General features: G+C 40.8%; 1 protein-coding gene across 2 annotated transcripts in view; it reads right to left on the reverse strand.

Moving 5' to 3' along the window:
• LOC115389980 (alpha-1,6-mannosylglycoprotein 6-beta-N-acetylglucosaminyltransferase B-like) overlaps positions 1–20,314 on the reverse strand; it is a 111,214-nt gene that overhangs the window by 67,741 nt on the left and 23,159 nt on the right. For both annotated transcript variants that reach the window (XM_030093600.1, XM_030093599.1), the window contains exon 3: positions 1,084–1,234. In XM_030093600.1, the coding sequence (XP_029949460.1) occupies positions 1,084–1,234 (151 nt within the window). The remainder of the gene's footprint in view (positions 1–1,083; positions 1,235–20,314) is intronic.

A 20,314-nucleotide genomic window follows, 5' to 3' on the forward strand; every position in this document is an offset into this window, starting at 1 on the left:
TAAAAGCTGTAGCAGCAAGGTCATACAAGACTTGTCTGTGTGCAGCAGCGATTTTGAGGTAATAGGCAGCAATTTCCACAAGCGAGTGTAAAAGGAAAGGATGGAAAAGGGGTGAGGATGAGAGGAAAATACAATATTGCAAGGAGTCAAAAGGAGAAAAGATTTTGGTGTGGATGGAAAAGGTAACGCAGAGGCGGAATGGCATTGAGCAACACATCTTCACCCGGAGTGCCATTACAGCGCGTCAGGGTTATCTGCCATAAAAGAAGAGTTATGTTACAAAGCTTTACCAGCGGCTTTCTGTTTACACACCTGAGCTTTTCTGCTCTATAACTTTTTTTTTATTTTTACTTAAGAGGTGAAAAATATCTCATGTGGCTAGATATCATCAAATGTGCTCATGCCTTGTCAGAAAACCTTTTTTCTTTGGCAAAATGATGAAGTGTTTAAATGGGAAAGTCTATACTTAAGGTTTTATTTAGGTCAGAAGCAAACTGGATGTTACTATATTGAACATTTAGTCATTTTCACTTATGAAATGTATCATATTTTTTTACAAAGGTAGTTACCCATCAAACAAGCTTGTTAAAAAATCTATTTTTTGATATTGTTCAATACCAATCTACATATTTGATGCTTCGCTTTGTGTCTGAATTTTATCTGAACCATTTGGGCTCAGCGAAAATCAAGAACTGCAATCATTGTACAGGTGTAGCCATTGTACTCTGACGCTGTAATCAAGCCACTATAGTGTGATTATTATGTATTTTAGGAAATTCACATAAATAAATACAACTGCATACATATTTCCATGCAAAACAAATTGCGACTCTATTCTTTTAATCTCACAGTCTTACTGTAACATCAAACACCCAACACAAATACATATTTTTGCACTTTTAAGAACATCAGCTACTTAAATCCGACAAAAATAGAATATATCCCTATTAGGTGGCAACAATGTCATTTATCCTCAATCGTTTTTTTCAAGAGAAGTTCATGAAATATCAGGTTAACCAAACAAACACATACAACTGAAAAGACACTTCCAACAAGTGTAGATCAGCTGAACTCTCAGCGTACCTGTTGATGGCAGAGCTGAGCTCATCCAGGCGCTTGGCGTCCGTGGAGGAGGTGTTGTCGAGTTTGGACAGGCTGTCCATCCTCTTCAGAATCACCTCCAACATGTCACTGATCTTCCTCAGCACGCCGCGTGACTCCACACCTCCCAGCACTGAGCGGGAAGACAGAAACATGAAGGGGATGAATGGGGAAAGCCGGACACGGAGAGACGAGTGAAAGTTGCAGAGCAGCATGCACATTAATCAGAAAGCCGGCGGCACTTCGGGCTCTCCACGCTGCAGAAGATTTTGGCTGCGCCCTTGTTTTAGACGACTGTCTCTGTGCACTCATCAAGATCAAAAGGAAAGACTCTTCTGCTTGTTCTACATTTGTGAGGAAGCATTTCACCTGTCCTGATGTGTTTTGTGCTAAACCTTGAATCGTGTTTGCCACTTCACCAGGTTTATTGGGAAATCGGTGAGTGAATAGTCAATTAGTGTCATAACACTGAGATCTTTTGCCTTTGTTGCTTATCACCATGTATTGTGTGTTCACAGCAGACTATGGTGGTACTTCACTTATTAAATCAGACCTCCCTTTGTCATTTTTAACTCTACAGGCAGCAAATATGCAATTCCGTGTTAAAGAGAAAGTGATCGTTAGATTAACAGCCCTTGTTTTCTGTAAGCCCATCCATTTCATGCTGCATCCTCCTTATACCATGGTCTTATGAGAGCATTGCCTCTTCACTGGAGACTGTGTGTTATTTCTCATACTAAAGTTTGAAAGCCAACGCTGTGATGATCTCAGTCTTTAACCTGTATATCTCTAGCTTGATCCTCTCGTCTCTGCCTACAGCAGAGCACATTAACTAGCGTCGTACTGTGATCTCCTGTCATTAACTGGGTTTTGTTCAGGCCAGACACCCAGACGCTCTGGAGTGCGATGTCTGAATGCAGACTTATCTTTATATCCTTTGATACCCTTTGATATGATGATGCGAGCGTGAGCCTTCCACCAAGATATGAGTTATGAAAAGCCAGGAACTAATTATGCTGCAGTGCTCTGTCTCTTTTATTTTCCTCCTTCTCTCTCAGGCAGTGTGTGCATGAAGGCCAATTTATTTATTTCACCTATAGCACGCACAGTCGGAGGGGAATATAAAGGAGGGCCTGTGCATGTGAATTCCTGTACAAAAAGGTGAATAACCCGCCGTCAGTGTTGAAAAGTGAGTCATAACACAATGATAAATGGGCACGCGCCTACATGCACCCACACACACAGAGGGCGAGGGCAGAGGTATAATATTGACTGACTGCATTAAAACTTTGACCAGACCTCATTAGGATAATTACTCTGATAGTGTCACCGTCACTGTTTGAATTTGGTCAGACTGTCTGAAAACTGCAAATGAAAGCTGGAGACACATGGAGCTCTGCTCATTTCATGCTCCTGTGTGTTTGTGTGTCTCGTTATTCTCATCGTCTTGAAGTATTTCAACAAAAAGGAAACAATTGTGGGGCAAACGAAAGAAGAAAAGATGACCAAATATGGAGTTTTTGCTTCATTTATGGTAAACGGTCATAAGATGATTGTAAATGAAAAGTAAAAGTAAATGGCAACCCCTTTCATGGATTCAAATATGGTAACAACTTTCCGTTTTTCCCTCAACGATTGCAATAAATGGTTTTATTATCTTGTAGTATAAAAATGAAAAGACTGCAAGAAGGCCAAGAAGATGTTTTCGCCTCATGTTTGTACGCTGTTGTATATCAGCTATGTCTCATTATATGTTCAATCTCATGCAAGTTGTTCATAAAAATGGGATAATCACGAGGACCTTTTTCCCTCAAAACACAACAAAAGCCGTCTTGAATAAACGACGTGTGCTGAATTTAAAGTGATTTTTGTGGTGTTCTGAGGTAAATTACTTGGTTTTGGGACTTAACATTTATAATTATGAGACACCGGAAGTTTGTAATCAGTCACAAACCCTAATCAGTCCATGTCTGAGTGAAAAACGCAGTAAAAATTCTGTCATGGCATTTTTAAGACATCACATTTAAAAAAAATAGGATGTAGTCTCGAACTGCCTCCGGTCTTATGAAAAGCTTCCTACTGAGTATTTCTGTCAAAAACTCAAACTAAATCAAGGTCAGGTGAAAAATTGCATTAAAGAAACTGAAATTGTAGAACTAGCAGGTTTTGAAGTTGTGTGCTGAATAATGTTGTCAGGATAAAAAGAAAGCATTACAAATAATATAAAATGAAACAAAGGTTCCCCGGATTCTTTCGAGCATAAAACACTTTTTTGTTGTTGTTGTTGTTGCTGTTGTTTGAGAGAGAAATGATTCACCATCAGAGTTCTGGTGATGAAAAACAGAGCAGTAGTATTTCACTGCTCATTCATGCTAGCATAAAACTCGACTATTCAACAAATTGTATTGCAAAGTTAAAATGTGACAGGAATCACGACGCAGTTTGTTTAAAAAAGAAGGAAAAAGCACAGAGGTCACGGCGTATTCGTGTCGCCTCCGAGCCTCCAGTCAGGGTGTTTAGCAGAGCTCACACTGATGCTGCAAACACCTGGATTATGCTCTCCGACCACTCTGTCAAACCTCATGTCTCCTGCTTGACAAGCAATTACAGCCAATGGGCTGCAGCGCAAAAAGCCCAGACACAAGGTCATTGTCTGCCTCGATTTCTCGCAGCAGCAGGAGGAATCTTAAGTTCAGTGAGTTATCGTCACAGCGACAGATGTATTCATCTGAGACTGACAGTGTCACGTCCTCTGCCGATGATAGATTCCCGTGTCAGAGTTTGCTGGTGGGGTTGCTCTAGTGGCATCTTTGTGATTGGCTGATAATGGATAACGTCCATATCGCTGTGATCCATCATCCCACACGCCAAATCAAGATAAGACTTAAATTAATGAGAGCCTGTATATCGAACAATCCTCAGACATTTATAGTGTTGACAGAGCTTCGATAAGTTAATCCAGGCTCCTCCCACTTGATTTGGATTACAAAAATTATTGTAAATTAGTCTTAAATTGCTCATTCCTTTTGGTCTTAGCCAGTAATGAAATACAAAATGAGACCATGTAAATTCCAGCAAGCTGTATTATGGGGCTCTTTCTGATATTAGCCACAAATTGCTGGAACGTTCAGCAACGCTGCACAGGGAGCAAATGGGAACGATTCAACAAAGCCTTAAGGTATAAAAGATCAAAAAAGTTAATGAATAGATCTTTCACACGTCCCCACAGTCTAATGCATCAAATGACATTTCAAGTCAGGGGGCTAATTGTTCACAGTGAGTCTGTTTCTTGACAAATCTCAGTGTCAGGAATAGTCATTCAAGTTGCACTCCCATCGAGGGCAAATGACCAAGCGGAATAAATTAAGACTCCCTCGGAAAACCTAATCCTTGTTGCAGCTTTATATGGTTTCTTAATATTGAAAGAACTAATAGGAGTTATAATATCTTTTTATAATGTGCCTGACAAATCTAACAGGCTGTACGTTTTCTAATTATCCTCTCAATGAAAAAAAAGAATGTCAGTGTCACTTGCACAATTATACCTGCTGCCATCTATCATCAGAAGAAACCTTCAAATCTAAAGAAGGGTATGTATGGAGTGCTGTGACTCAGTGGGTTGGTAGTTTGATACCCCGAGACGCCCTACCCATGTGTCAAAGTGTCTTTAGGTAAGATACTGAATGGAGGCTGAGCACCTTCCAAATCAGCCGTCTCCATTGGTATGTCAGTAAAAGAGTGAACGTAACTAAGAGTGCAGAGATCTTTAAGACTGGTGGAGTGGTGGGAAGAAATATAATTTACCTTTCGTGTAAAGGATTAGTGCATCGAAATTATCACAATCATTTCAAATAAGAATAATAAACAGACAATGGGCTTAATTTTGGAAAAGAATACATGCAGTAATCACAAATGTATTTGAAGATAAACATCTCATTTGCAATATTACACATTGTGACTTCAGTTTTTTAGGCAAACGCAAAGATTGACAGAAATTATATTAGATAGCACATATTAACCAGTTTTGAGATTCCTCAAGTGCATCAGGAAAAGAATGACAGGAAACACCGCGTGCAGCAGTAAGTTAATTATATCTTTCAATTGGACAAGTTATGACTGACGTGACTCCTGACATTCTTAAAATGAATGACACCCTGATGAAAATGCCACCTAATCAATGCATGCACAGACCTAATAAAAGCTGAATGTCGTTTCACTGCATACCAGTTCAAATCATGCAGAAAAGATGCACCAATTAAAAGCTTGAATACAGAAAATTAGAATTCAGAAAATGCAGATGCCTAAACTGGCATCAAATCAGGTATTTGTTTCTACCAGGCTACAACTTATGTATCTATTTAACTGATATGACAGAATAACAAGAGATCAAATATGTATAAAACCTTGATTAAACAACTGAAAACGTGTTTGTGAAGAAGATTAATAAATGATACTAAAAGCAGTTCGTTAGCCAACGTGACTTTGTTTGTGGCATGAGATTACATGCTGACCCTGTTCCCTCGTGGGTGTCAGGTGGAAAAAAAATCAGCACATACACAAACACACACACACACACACACACACACACACAACTACTCCGTGCCCTGCTTTAGCCACCATATTGAGCTGAATATTTAGTGTCACAGCACATCACATTCCTCCTGAGGACTGAAATCCGTGAAGCATGAACACAATCCTTGTTAGTATCTCTAAATAGTACACCCACCAGTGACTAAGATGGAGACTTGCTCGGTGTTCTACATGTGTGCATGTGAAGCCTGACCAACTCCACCTTCTTTGCACATGAAATTGGGATGAGTTAAAATTCAGTCTGTAACTTGACTTGGAAGCTCTGCAGGGTGCTACGAGGAATACCCGGAGGCTGCTGTTTAAATGAGGTCAAATAGCCACTGTCCGTCTATCTGCCAGATTTAAAGATAATAAGAATCATGGAGAGTGTCACACAGTTAAAAATAGACCTGACTTCCCCTTCATGGTGTCTTTTTAGTAGTTGTAAATCTCAGATATCTATTGTCTCTCAGCCATGATGGAAATATTATATATCACTGACTACATTACGCACACTGAGTACAAACAATCTGTCAGCTATAAGGACAAAAACAGACTGCAAGCACAACAAAGCAATGACACACGTGTGAAATATATTCACTGTCAAATGTTTCACATCAACGTCCAGACATCAGTGTGGATTTGAGGCAAACAATAAAATGTGCATATGTATGTGCACTCTCCCAAATCCCCTGAGAAACTGGCTCTTCATCAACTAATCCTTAGATTTTTCACTTCTAAAAGAAAACAAGCAGAGAATTCAGTTATATTCCCTTTTCACACCCACTATCCACTTCGCTCCAATTTCACATGCTTAAAGACTGATATCGTTTCCAAGGCTGCAGGAGCACACGTGCACTGTTTCTCCATGGAGGAAGCATGAGGCAGTCTGAGACCATCCTTCACATTCCGAGACACAAACCTTCAACACGTCTGCTAATAAACCAGAGGGAGGAGATGTGGCGACTTCACGGCAGACTGAAAAAGCCGAGCCTTGCACCGAGCAGCCGAGTGACAGGGGTTCAGGGGATTTGTAGTGGACTGCGACACGCTGAGAACTGCATGATTACAATCAGTAAGTGAGCATCCTGCGGTCCGCCAGCTACTTTTTGAATAGCTGTATGCGAGAATAGTGTGAAGAGCAAGTGAGTAATTTTGTTCGCCAAAACTGGCTGTTGGCAGCCGACTGACAGAACCAGCATGTCAATTTAAATATACGTCCATAAAAGATCAGTTAAATTGCTGCCGCTGACTTCAAGATCAAGTCAATGTTGGGATGTTAAACTGCTCCCAAACAGAACTTCTTCTTAAACTGCAAACAGACTACAGCGGTTGCGTCTGTGTCGCATATCTGCACAAAACCGAGTGGCTACAATACAAATATTGAGCCTAAAAAGTATGCAACTGCTTGGAAAATGTCCTGATTCATTATAGTTCAATGTTCAAACATTTAATCTTAGTATTTAACCAGCACACCATGTTACTAGAGGATGCGGCAATGAGGAGTCTTGGCAGGCTGCAGGCAGTAGAGATGCAGCTCTTGAACGCCACATTTTTGGAGGCACTGATGCTGCTGGAAGATTAAGCAAGGCCGCCTGTAGATGTACTCGCTTTATCATGTCAATATGGGTCGACCTCACCGTCTCAATAGAAGCTCCATGAATAATGCAATTCTTCATCATTGTAATGCTCCACTTAGTTGGTTACTTACAACATACTTTTATCTGCTTTGTATTTTGTAATTACCAGAGTCCCTGAAATGCTGTCAGCAACAGTTTGCTTGATAATGGAAGAACAAGAAGGTACTGAGTAACAGAAGCTGACCCCAGTGAAAGGTTTTGAAGGTCTAATGTTATATTAGTGCATTATTTATTATGCATTTGATTATTTGTGGCATCAGATTGTTGTTTAAGAGACATCTGCTCAGGTTGATACATGGTGCCAAAAAAAAACAAAAAAACAAAAACAAAGACCGAGGAATACCAAAGAGTTGTGATCCGACTTAAAATTAATTGTGAAGGCCAATATTTCATCAGTCCATCCATCTTCTTTACTGCTTTATCCAGCTGGCTATAGGTGATCGTGAGGAACTACCTGAGCAGATTGCCAGTGTGTCACAGTACAAACAGAGAAAGGGACGGACGCACTCACTGTTTCGGGTAACTTAGAATCACCAACAATGCTACATTTAAACACCAACTTTTCATGAGAAAACAGAAAAATTCATTGCGTTTTGGGTGTGTGTTTGAACGATGACGATGATCACATATACTGGACTTATTGAAAACAGTTCCATGTGCGGAACACGCTCCAACTCCGTCTCCATGGAAACGGGGGGAAATTAAACTTTTCTGAAATGATTCTGCAGCACAAGTGCACCACAGCTGTGGTAAATATATCTGTATACTCCAGTGTTAATGCTTATAGCTGACTTTGGTATCATGACAAGAAACAAATAACGGCACCCACTACTGGCCAAACATGAAAGCTACACAATTTTCAGCATTTGTCTTTTCTGCGTAACAGACACCATTTTCCAAATGTCACCATATAAACATGAAACTGCTCTGAAACGAAAACACGAACAATGTGGTTTTACCTTGAAATGCCATGTAAACCGTGCCTCAGTCTGAAAATCACTTTTTTGGGACGTAAAAGAAAACTAAGTACATCTGCATGGTTATTATTTTATTGACTTATCACACTTATCACTACAAGCTCTGCTTGCATGCCCAGGCTCCAAACACACTTGTTAATTAAACAGATACATATTCGGTAAATATAGCTGCACTAAGTGAAAACAAGCTGACTGAAATAGAATTCAGATTGGATGGCATGGTGAGTAATAAATTCGGTTTTGGCCAGTCACACGGCTCGTCTCATCACTTTCAGACAGCTGTGCCAATCACAGTGATTTATGACAACAACGAGTCAACAAATGGAAATGCTTTCTCAAGGAAATCTTATTAGTGTCTGAATGCAGCCGAATGGTACAAACTGATAACACGACTCCTCAGATCTGCAGCCAGAGGCAGATAGTGCACAATCATATTAGAAACGAATGTTGATGCAGTAATTTATACAATGGAGTCATTTCATTTCATTTTTATTTTATCTCAAGCCATTAACGGTCAAAAAAAATATCATTTAAGGTGTCACAACTGCATTTTCACGATAATGCATTTCAACAATAAAACTTGAAGTGCATTTATGCAGAGGAGGAAGTGGGAAACAAGACTGTGACAAGCAGGATTATCAACAATAAGAGATAGAAGACAGAATACTGATTCAAACACAGCAGTGTGACCCGCGTAGACCTGTTTGGAGTTACCGCAAGCAGCTCGTGTTATTTCCATGTGATTTAATAAAGATAACTACGTACACTGGGATGTGTGAAGTGATACAGGGCTGGGTCAACTCGACTACGCACAGTTGTTTTCTGTTTTTTTTTTTTTTTTTACCCTTGTAAAGAATGTTTTAAAATGAAGCTCGAGCAAGCGGCGATACGATGTGTCATTTCGATAGACCCTCGTGTTTGTAAATATTTTCCTAGATGTACCACAGACGTGCACATTGCCAATTCCAACACGGACCATAATTACAACAGTCATGGCATTGCTGGCACTGATCACTGCACTGACAGAAAAATAAGGTAGTGAAGCATGCACTATAACCAGTGCAGGGCAGCAAACGATGGAGCCCTCAATTACAGCTGAACGCTCAGCAAAAACACACAAACAGACGGAAGCGCGAAAGGAAAAACGCTTTGAAAACAGATGGGCAGCCTCCATTAAAACACTATGATTGTGCCTCGAGGGGCTCTATCACCTGTATGAGTGTGTGTTTATGCTTTACAAAGGACAGAGGTCATAGAGAGGGCACTCTGAAGCCGGGCATGGAAGAGGATTTATCTTTTCTCTTGAAGATAACTGAATGCAGCTAGAAATAAAGTCTGCACCTCGTGGAGGCAGAACATCCACCAGAACAGGGAGGGAAATGTGTGCTCTATGCTGAGTTCACGACGAATAAAATCGAGCATTATCTGTTTTTCAGCCAGTTAGATCAGTTGCAGAAGGAACTAGAATTTGGCGGTCAGAGAGCGCAGACCTCCGCCACAGGTCAAATCAGTCACCAAGCTGCGCCGCGCCCCCTGTCGGCGGGCCAGCCCAACTATGTGAAAGACTGCCCTATCTCTCAATGATAAAGAATCCTTTTAAAAAATTCCTGGATCCAGACAGTGATCCGGATCATCAACAAAATTTAATGGCTTCTGAGTTAGCCCAAAACCCACCTTTCCACAAAGTTTCATTGCAATCCGTCCATTACTTTTTCCATAATGTTGCTAACAGACCAACCAACCAACCAACAAACCAACAGACCAATATGATTACATAACCTCCTGGCGGAGGTAAAAATATCTCAGCATCTCAAGCATGGTTGAGCTTTGTTTCTGAAAATTAAACCGTCTTGAACAAAATCTCCATCATTTAATATGTGATGGATCTGGAAGACAGCTCTGAACTGTCATCCTTCCTTTGGTGAGTCATGCAATCGCGTGCGTGCGTGCGTGCATGTGTGTGTGTGCCATATATACCGCAATACCGTGAAAGTGTGAGAACCCCTCATTTCTCATAACAGTTGACTGATTCAACATTGAAGTGCACATGGTCACAAACACACATATGTGTTGTGTATAAACAGACACACACACACACACACACACACACAAACACAATTATGAGTGCCAGAACGGGATGGCGTTTTGATTGGCTCGAGGGGTGTTTGCATATTCATGAGAAGAAAAGCATTTGTGGTTTGATGAATGCTGACAGAGGGGCCTGCTGGATGGGAGTTGACACAGCTAAATTAACTGGAAACCGATGTCATTTTGTCACAGACCCACACACACACACACACACACACACACACACACACAGTATGTCATGTAAGACAGACTTTAACAAGAAAATCTACCTTGAACCAAAGTTAGATTATCGTTTCCCATCTTTAAAGACAACAAAAAGAGCATTAAGGCCTGAATTAAAGATGATGCAGGATCCATTATGAAGACATTTCATCAGCGCCAAGTAACTTGCAGCCTGGTAAGTGCTACGTGTGAGATATTCCATCCCACTGAGTATAATTTGAGAACAGCGTGTCCAGCTGCGACTCAGAAAGCAGCCACATCCCAGCATCGCCATGGGTGCCGCGACTGTGTCCTGCCTGTTGTTCCCCATTATTCACTGTCAGCTCCCTGATTCATCTGAAGACGACGTCACTGCTAAAGCCTGTCTCCACACCTGGGGTTACACAGACGTAACCTGCACAGAAGAAACTAAGACGCGCTAAGCTATCAATTCATCCTCTTTATAACGCATGCAGCATTTCTTCAGGGTACTCAAGGTTGTTTGCAACTACATTAAAAACTCACTCCATATTCAATAGTGGTAAGCTACAGCTGCTCTGGGGTAGACTGACAGAAGCAAGGCTGCCAATCTTCGCCATCGGACCCTCCGACCACCACCAACCACTCACCCACACACTGCATTCACCCAGGTACTGACCAGGCCTTACCGCGTTTAGCTTCCAAGATCTGATGGGATCGGGCAAGGCAGTGTGACCACTTCATCAAGTCTAGCTTTGTACAATCTGGACAGGTCTGAAGTGCATCACAAAGCAGTTACATTGACATATCCAGCCAATATAGAGAGATTACTTAACCAAAACATGTCGTTAAATTGTGGGAGAAAGCTGATGTATTGATGAAAACTGCTCCACAAGGAAACAACCAGAGTGGATTCACACCAGGGTCTTCTCCCCGTGAAGGAAACATGCTCACTAGGGCGCCAGGATATTGATTAAAAACAGTGCGAGCTGCGATAATGTGCTGTATAGCAAATGATAGCATATATGACTTGAAAGGAGAAAAAAAAAAACCACTAGTATAATGTAGATGTGATCCTTTTAATTTTTTTTTTCAATTTTTTCTATCACACAGCAGCCTCCAGTTCCCACCAGCCGTATTTGAAAAGCAGTTGCTGACCTTGCTGTCCAGGGCAGCAAGGTTCCATCTGATTGACCACGTGTGTTCACACGCAGCGCCTGAATGCATCGTGGACGCATGATATGTACATTATGAATGTTGACAATGAATTTTAAATATATTGTGCTGTCCTCGTGCTCACCACTACAGTATAGAGCAGTTTTACACAATACCAGTGAAATCTAACAATGCTCAGTGATGCATATACATAAAGTATTCATTTCTATTGCACATTCATTTCTTTTATTCCTTTCCACCTTTTCCTCCATCAGTTTTTTTTTTTTTTTTTACACAAACCTCCCCCTCCTCTTGCCTTACTCTCCCTCCTTCACTTAATTCTTCACCCACCCCTCCGCTGCACCCTCCGTCTCCACTGCTGCAGCAGGAAGGAGGAAAAACAACAACAGTCACCAAAAGAAGACCCTCGAACTTCCCTCAGACAGACGTAAAGACAGACAGCGAGGCTCGTGCTTAATGCGCCGCTGCCGCTCCCATTTCCAGTCCATCTCCGCTCCGCATTTCCACACCCACATTCAATTACTACAAATTACATGCAGTTTAATTATTATGGCGTAGAAGATCTACTGTTCATTAGCTAAAGAACACTGGGACTGAGTGCGGACAGAAAGGAGTGGGACGCTCTTTTTTTTTTTTTTTTCCCTTTAGCAGCACGATGAGGTACAGGGTGAAAGCAGAGCTCAGCCAAATGAAAATGCAGTAAATGAAGCATGAAGGAAGTGAAATATTGCAATGGCAATAAAGTAAACACAATGAATACCAATGATCTAAAAGACAATTTAATAAGATGTAAGACCACAAATGATGGAATGATCAATAAACTATTTTGTACCCTACAGAACAGAAGAGAACTGAGTTTAATAGAATAAAACCAATGGGCAATAGTGGAATAAATTACTGAAAATACTATCCTCCCCTTTAATTCCACCTCATGGTAGAGCTTCTGAAATATTTATTGTTCATTTGGTTTTGACATTTTCTCTCCATTTATCTTGCCATGTCAAAGCAAATTGGATTTCATGAAGGAAGATTGAACAGATATTAAAAGACAGAAAGAAAGAAAGACGGAATAGGCTACAATGCTATTAACACTGACAGATTCTGCCACTTCACTTTTGAGTACTTCTCTGTTTTAAAGTGATCAAGGAGAGGATGAAGAAAGACTTTGCTGTATAGCTGCAATCCATCTCTTTGTGTCTCAACAGTTCGGCCTCAGTTCTTTTGTTCGTCTTCTTCGCTGTTCGCCATTTTTTTAATCTCCTCACAGAGTTTGTAAGCTGCTGTTTCATTTGATTTTCACTTTTTGTTTTGAAGATGTCACATTCAAAGTGGACAAGATCTTTTTGTCTCTCTGTATTTTCCGCCCTTCCTTTGGCAGCATCTTTGTTGCATTCTCTCTCATATCTTTCTGCATTAACTATTGTTTAATTTTCTCTTTTTTCCCCCTCTTTCTGTCATCTTGATTTATCGTAGTTTATCTCATGATGATGACATAAGATGAAAAACAGGATGAGTGAGCTTGCTAGAACGCACGTGCACGCACACGCACGCACACACACAAACACACACAGACAAATGAAAAACAATATTTGAATAGAGACTAAATTGCATACGCGTATGTGCAGCATGAAAGGCTAATCTTTTGACAGACTGTGTGTGTGTGTGTGCACGTGTGTGTGTGAGCGCATGCATTTGTTTCTTGATGAAACTGCGATGAAATGGTGCGATAGGGATCCATTTTTCAGACCACAATTTCAAATGAAGTACAAAACAATGAATTTCTTCATCAGATATCATGACTGTGACTGAAATTACAGAGGAAAAATGCCGTATTTATCTGCTGGACTGGAGGGTGACATTGTCAAGGGATGACCTCCTTTTCCAGGACACATGCACGCAAACAGAGTCTAGACATAAAGTGTTTGGCAGTCGCATGTTTTTCTGTGTTGGGGCTCTGTGCTCCAGCAGATTCAATACAAGGTGCAATAATAGGTCGGTTTTTCTCGACAAGAGGAGAAATGGGCAAAAGGTATATGAAAAATCCTTTGTGGATAAAGCTCAACCTAGATATTAGACCTACAAACACCTTCAGCTGAGATTTTCTCTGCTTTCAGTGGTTTACATCAAGTAAGATGTATCCCGGCTGCTGATCAGCCTGAAATGTGAAAAATATTCCACCTATTTACTCTGGAAGGCCGTTTGGTTGTTTTAGCTGTGTGTGTTGTGTGTGTGTGTGCGTGTGGGGGGGGAATGATGAAATGCTGGTCGGTGACTTTTGATGCATTTCACTCAGAGCACACGAAACCTCCTTCATACTTCTGCATTCATCTTACAACTGCGAACAGCGAGATCGTCAATAAATGCCGACGTGCAGAAAGCTGCATAAACCGAGAGTGAATGACCGCCATGTTTGACAGATGGGTTGGTATTTTAGGTTCTAGGGTTGTTGTTTTTCTTTTGTTTTTTCACCTCTGTACTTTCTGCTTTCTGTGTCTTAGATTTCAGCTGATTTTTTTTTTTCATTGTGAATGTCAAAGTCATGACAAGCAAGTCTTTACTTGTGTATGAATCCAGTTTATATTCAAAATTTGAGTAAACTTTAGCAGTTTGCAAATATTGTTCATGTTGGTTTCAGTCATTTGTGGCATGAAGGCATTGGACCAGATGCCCTATAATCATGAAATCTAACTGATATTTGGGTTAGAATCCGTGCCATCCTAAAATGAAGCCTAAAATAAATGATAAATTGACATAATTTTGATTTCTATCACTGCAGCTATTCACACTATTTGTCTGGCGAAGACTGCCATGCATGGTGTCCAACCTCTACTGTCTGGGAGATGTTTTGGTTTCAGTGTTTTGCCCAAATGCACTGTGACATGTTGACAGGGCGAGTTGGAGGGACCAAACCACCAATCTCGGCACTGGAAGCGGATCCGCTTCATCAACCTCATGAACAAGTAATGAGCAAAGTAAACAAACAAATATTGTGTGAGTTTTGAAACAATTAGTCCTGACTCTTTGAAAATCCACAGCGACACCGATCTTCATTCACCGGCCAGACGGGCACAGGCTGCGGCCCTCCTGATCATTTCCACTCCTGAGCGAAGCCGCTTTCTCCCAGACAGCATTTCTCTGTTGATTCCCCCTGTTACAGCGCGGCGGAGCTGTTAGGAGCACACATGCATGCAGCTGCGGGGACCGCTTTCACCACCGCCACGTCAATTTGTGTTAGAGGGACAGACCATTCTGCTGTGCACTCAGATGGAGACGCTCAGTTTTCAGTGGGCGAGTGACTGAGGAGACATAATAGAATTTATATGGAAAATATGTTCAACATGAGCTCTTTCTGCATGCCCGCGAGGGTATATTTGATTACACAGTGTCTACGAATGTCGACTAGATTAATTGCAAAATTCCGGCGGTGGAGGATGGGCATAGGACAGACAAAACCAGATTCCTGTTTCTCCGTTTTGATTTGATGAAGTATGTAAAACTTCCCAGTTGGTCGAGAAAAAGAAAAAAAAAGGCTGAAGAGACAGCACACTGTTGAAATTAAACTACATTAATTAAAAGGTAGAATGAGTTTATAAAACCAACATGAAAATGTGAGGATGATCGGCCTCTGGGTACAGTGAAGGGCATTTTGATTGCTGTGATCACTCCTCCTTTTCACAATGGGAATTAAAAGATCCATTCCCAACATGCCTCCAGTGCAACAGAGAGGGAACAAATGAAGCAAGTCTGGTTCACTACAAAAATATATAGCAGAGTTCATTTAGAGCAAAATCACATGCTAGTATTTACACAAAACAGCTGAAAACAGTGTGATATTTTCTAGAATTAAATGAATTTATAGTTGTTTTCATTATTACTGTGTGAAGAAAAACAGTTTTTTTGAAGCAAATCTAAAGATTTTACTTTGATTTAACAATGATTTTTCTGATTGATGCAAATAAACATTTTTAAATACATGGTCGTGTGTTTGTCTTCTGTTCTCATTGTTTTGTGAGTAAGAACTAGTACTGCTATGGATGTTGATTCATTGGCCTTCAAATAATTTAGAACCTCAGTGATTCTGTTCCTAAATAGTCATTTTATGTCTGGATTATCTACCATTAAAAACTTGGGCTTATGGTATTTATGTAACATCAGAAAACGAAGGTTAAAAACGATGTATGCACGTGAAACTAAATGCGAATTGTGAGTTGGGAATGAAAACGATGCGACAGTACTGGAATACATATTTCCAGTCATCATTCCACCCAAAGAAAACACAGTTCAAAAATTTTGAGTATTTGGTTAACTCAGTAAATCGAATACACACTGTTGCAAGCCTTGATTCCCATCATGGTGCTGAAGAGTTCTTATTCTATATTATGTCAAGTTTGACAATCCTGAGCATTTTGTTCATGTTCAGGCACAAATAACTTGTTAAGGGATGAAGTACAGCTGCTGAATATTCTGGAGCCTCAAGCAGCTCAAACATCAGAAGATACTGAGCTCAGTTCTCTTTCTTCAGAACTTGATTTTCCTGTTTACAGTCTCTTTTTATCACTTCACATCTCATAGAATTAGAAGAGTTGGGCTTAAACTGATGCTCATTTGCTCTTGGACTCAGTGACATTATTTATTGGCTCAGTTGGGTTTTCTGTGTTAACCTCACACAGATTGAAACCTTGACGTTGATGCATGTGTGGTTTGCGTCTGCAGAGGTCCATGGAGCAGGTTGTGGGCCAGCTGCAGGACCAGCAGCTCCAGGCCGCCACACACTCAAAGTATTTCATGAAGGAGGGGGCTACTGGTGTACACGATGGAGGCTGTGGGTAAATTCACTTTTTGATTGAAACTAGTTTCATCATTTTCCAAAACAGTTGTGATGCCTCTGTTTCTTTAGACAGAGGAGGAAATAATGGAGGCGACTCGCATCCTTCCAAAACTGTGGGGTGCTTCCTTTGAGCTGCCAGACAGTGTGGAACATCTGGTTCGTGTCGGTTTTTGCTGTGCTGTTTTGAGTCAATTGGTGCTTTTATTTTCTTGAGCTCCTCAGTTACAGTCACTTTAGCAAACTGCAAACTGTCATCAAAACTTACTGCTGCTCTAAAATGCTAAAATGTGCCCAGTGACTGCTCTGAACTGTTTCATGATAGCTGTTTTGAGTCCTCAGTGAGTGTTTATAGTCCTGCGTGTCTTTGCAGAAATAATCATGAGTCAGCTTCACATTACTTGATTCAGATTAATCAGACTTCTGTATATGGAAGAAAATCCACTGATCACTGTTACTTTAAGCATATGATTTGGGTGGCATGTTATCTTATAAATTGAAGACAATACTGAAAACAATGCGAGCATTTTAATGATATAATTATTCTATAAAATATTAAAAAAAACTTTCAGCAAGTTATTTTTGGAGTGTGTTTACCTTCCTACACTAATGGCTGACATGGCAAACTATTCATACTTTGATTGTGTAACTGCATTGGTCTGCATCAAACTGACTTCCAAGACATGGCTGGGTGGAAGGAAAGAACATTTTACGACACTGCAAAACACCCAGTGAGAAACACACCCTCCTAAAAACTGCACAGTCCGTCTGTTCTTCTGTAACTCGTCCATGGTAGGTCTGCCCAACTCCCTCAGTGAGAATCTGCATCATATGAGTTTTGCTACAACTGATTGTACACATCAAACCATCGAAGTCAAATATTTAAAGTTGCATCTACTTGCCTCATGAAGTGAAGCAAAAAAATCTCCATAAGGTGGAATCATCACATTAAGTGGATGTAATAAAGAATAAAATGCGAGGAAAAAAGTAAAGCTGTTCATGTTAGGGACACGGCGTATACAGCGGTTGTGCAATAGAAGATGATGTCCAAGCCGTAGGCAGTTATTGTACGAGCTGTGTCTTCTTGGCCTCTCCATTATCTTTCACTACATCACCTGAAGGCGTCCCATCAATCAGCATCACAGTGAAACATTGTTGCTCTGCAGCCCCGAGGGAGGGATAAGGAAAAGATGGAAGAGAAAGAGAAAGACAGCGGTGGGAGCGTTCCAGGATGAGTGGATTCCAGTGGTCAGACTTTGGTATTTGAGGAAAAAAAAAAAAAAGAGAAACATTCGAGAGAACAATGTCACATTTACTATTGTCAAGCAGCTAAGGCGGAAAATTATCTGTAAAATTGGTCTTAATCAGAATCTTTCAGCCAGCGGATGAACTCTGACTTCATGTTAATAAATTACAGTGATTCGTTCCCTTTTTGGTCCTGCTTTGTCCTGCATGACTACATATTTTGGTCAACTTGCATCAGTTTTTATTTAAAAAAAGCCTATTAGTTTCACATTCAACCTCTTCATTCTGCACAATTCAATAGAGGGACAGATAGTTTGAGGATATTCACTCTCTAATGTCACTGTGACCTCTTCTTTGTCTTCATTTTCTCCCTTTCCTTCACATTTTGCTGCTCTCCGACTCCCTCTTCCTCTCTCATTCTTCTGCTATCCTTCACGTCTTACTGCCTTAAATTCTTATCCAACAGCGTACAACTCTTTCCCTCTCCGGACCTTTAATGTTTGTCTCTATATCAGCCTTCGGCAGATAAATTAGCATCTGTCAAGGCTCTGGCAGAAAGCTGCTCTCTCCTTTTCTTGCTGGATGGCACACTTCACTTCCCTGGCACCTTTGCTCATCCTGTTATTTACTCTGACTCACAGGTAATGAAGCAAAGGACTGGTGAAATGGTGTGTAAGGGGGGGGGGAGACACGCCACCCTTGCAGCCAGAATGGACATCTGGCCTTGTGATACTCGGTGGTAAACTGGGGACATTTGAATGTTTGCAGTCAAAAATGAACAGCTGGAGCAGGTCAACACTGCAACACAAGGTTGAAGGCTTTCAGTCAACTGAGGATTATGGGAAAACAGCTGGAGAGGAAAAGAAAAGGAGAAATGCAAGTTAAAAATTAATTGTTTCCCTCTCATGGTTGAAAGAGACTTTCCAAGTGCACATTTTGTACTCCTTTTTTATGTGAACTTCCCAAATTCTTTTTAAAGAGCTCCCACCCGACTTGTGAACACTCAGCTTTCGTTGCACTCCCAAAAATAAAGACTGCTGAAACAGCCATGGCTGATTTTTGCTCGCGCCAACTTCCAATGTTTTAGTCACTGATGGAATTTTAAAGCAGCAAATGTTTTTTCTCAAAGGCAAGTAAAACAGAAAACAGAGCACATTGTTTAAACTTTTAGGAAACACGCCTCACAGTAGCCTGAAAGTCTCAAAAGCTGATTTCATGCATAGCTGAACCAACACTCATCCCTTTATATTCCACTCCATCATGACAAATATAGGATTTGACCAGTTGAGGCTGTAAATACTCTTTCTGTTGATTAATAAGTAAAGGTTCCAGTGAGCACTTGCGTTCAAATGGGTTTTGTATTGGACTGATTTTTCATCTTCATCATGTTTCGCTGATTTGTAAAATAAACTAATCGGGGGTTGCAGTGCATCCTCTGTGGTTACAGGTACGGACATGAAAAAAACCCAAAAACATTCACAGTAAACGAAAAAAAAAAAAAATCTGAAGAGGCAAAAGAAACCATGAAGCAGAAATGAGGCCAAATGACAGAGGCCCTAATAGGTGTGTGTTCAAGCCGACTACGACAAGACTGACCTCTGTTCTCAATTGACACTGTGTTGTGTAATCTGCAGCGTCTGCCCGCTCGCTCTTTGTCTCTCACACACACACACAGACACACTGAAGCTCAGCCTCCGATCTGTCTCCCTCCCTGCTTAATCTGACAGTCATGTCAGCCTGGGTAAGCTTCTGTTTGCAGCTGAGGCTCTGCGGTCGCCCCCTAATTGCATTATGGCGGCGCTACCTGAGACGCCGCTGTGTTTCATATTGCTGATGATGTGATGCGGGGAGACGATGTTAGTTATCACAGGGAGGAAACTCAAAGCATAATCCTACGTTGACAACCAGCGCTGGGCACTGGGAGGAAACGGTGAGCGAGTGTAAAAACCGAAACCGTGCACGGCGCAGTCACAGCCAAGGCCGGAACACAGCATGCGGGATTCTGACACCACGCATGAAAACAACACACATATTAAATCCCACAGGACCGCCGATCAATTATTTATTTATTCCCCAGTGCCGATGATGATGTTCTGTTGAAATATTGATGACAGCAACGAGACGGTGCCAACTGAGTTTGTGTTATTCTAACATGTGCAAAGGCAAAGGCCAATAAATATATAATTGTCTTACCAGTTTCTTGTATGTGGCACATTTAAAAAATTTTGCTTGCATTTTTTTTTTCTTTTTGCTGCACAACATAAACAAAGAATAACATGTGTGACTTAGGCTTGAATTAATTTTTTACTCCTCCTGCTTGTAGTAATTCATTAAAGTAAAGGGAAGACATTAAAGGGAAGGCATGGCTTTTGTTTGGCTTGCTTTCATTGGTGCAGAAAGGGAAAAGAAAATATATTTTTTAAAGTCATGTGTACACAGTAGTACAGTGAAGGTTTTCCTCTGCTTTTACCAATCCCTAAAAAAAGCAGCCAGCAGCCTCTGTGTGGTGTTCA

This window comes from Salarias fasciatus, chromosome 6 (assembly GCF_902148845.1).
Source record: "Salarias fasciatus chromosome 6, fSalaFa1.1, whole genome shotgun sequence".
Classification (NCBI taxonomy): domain Eukaryota; kingdom Metazoa; phylum Chordata; class Actinopteri; order Blenniiformes; family Blenniidae; genus Salarias; species Salarias fasciatus.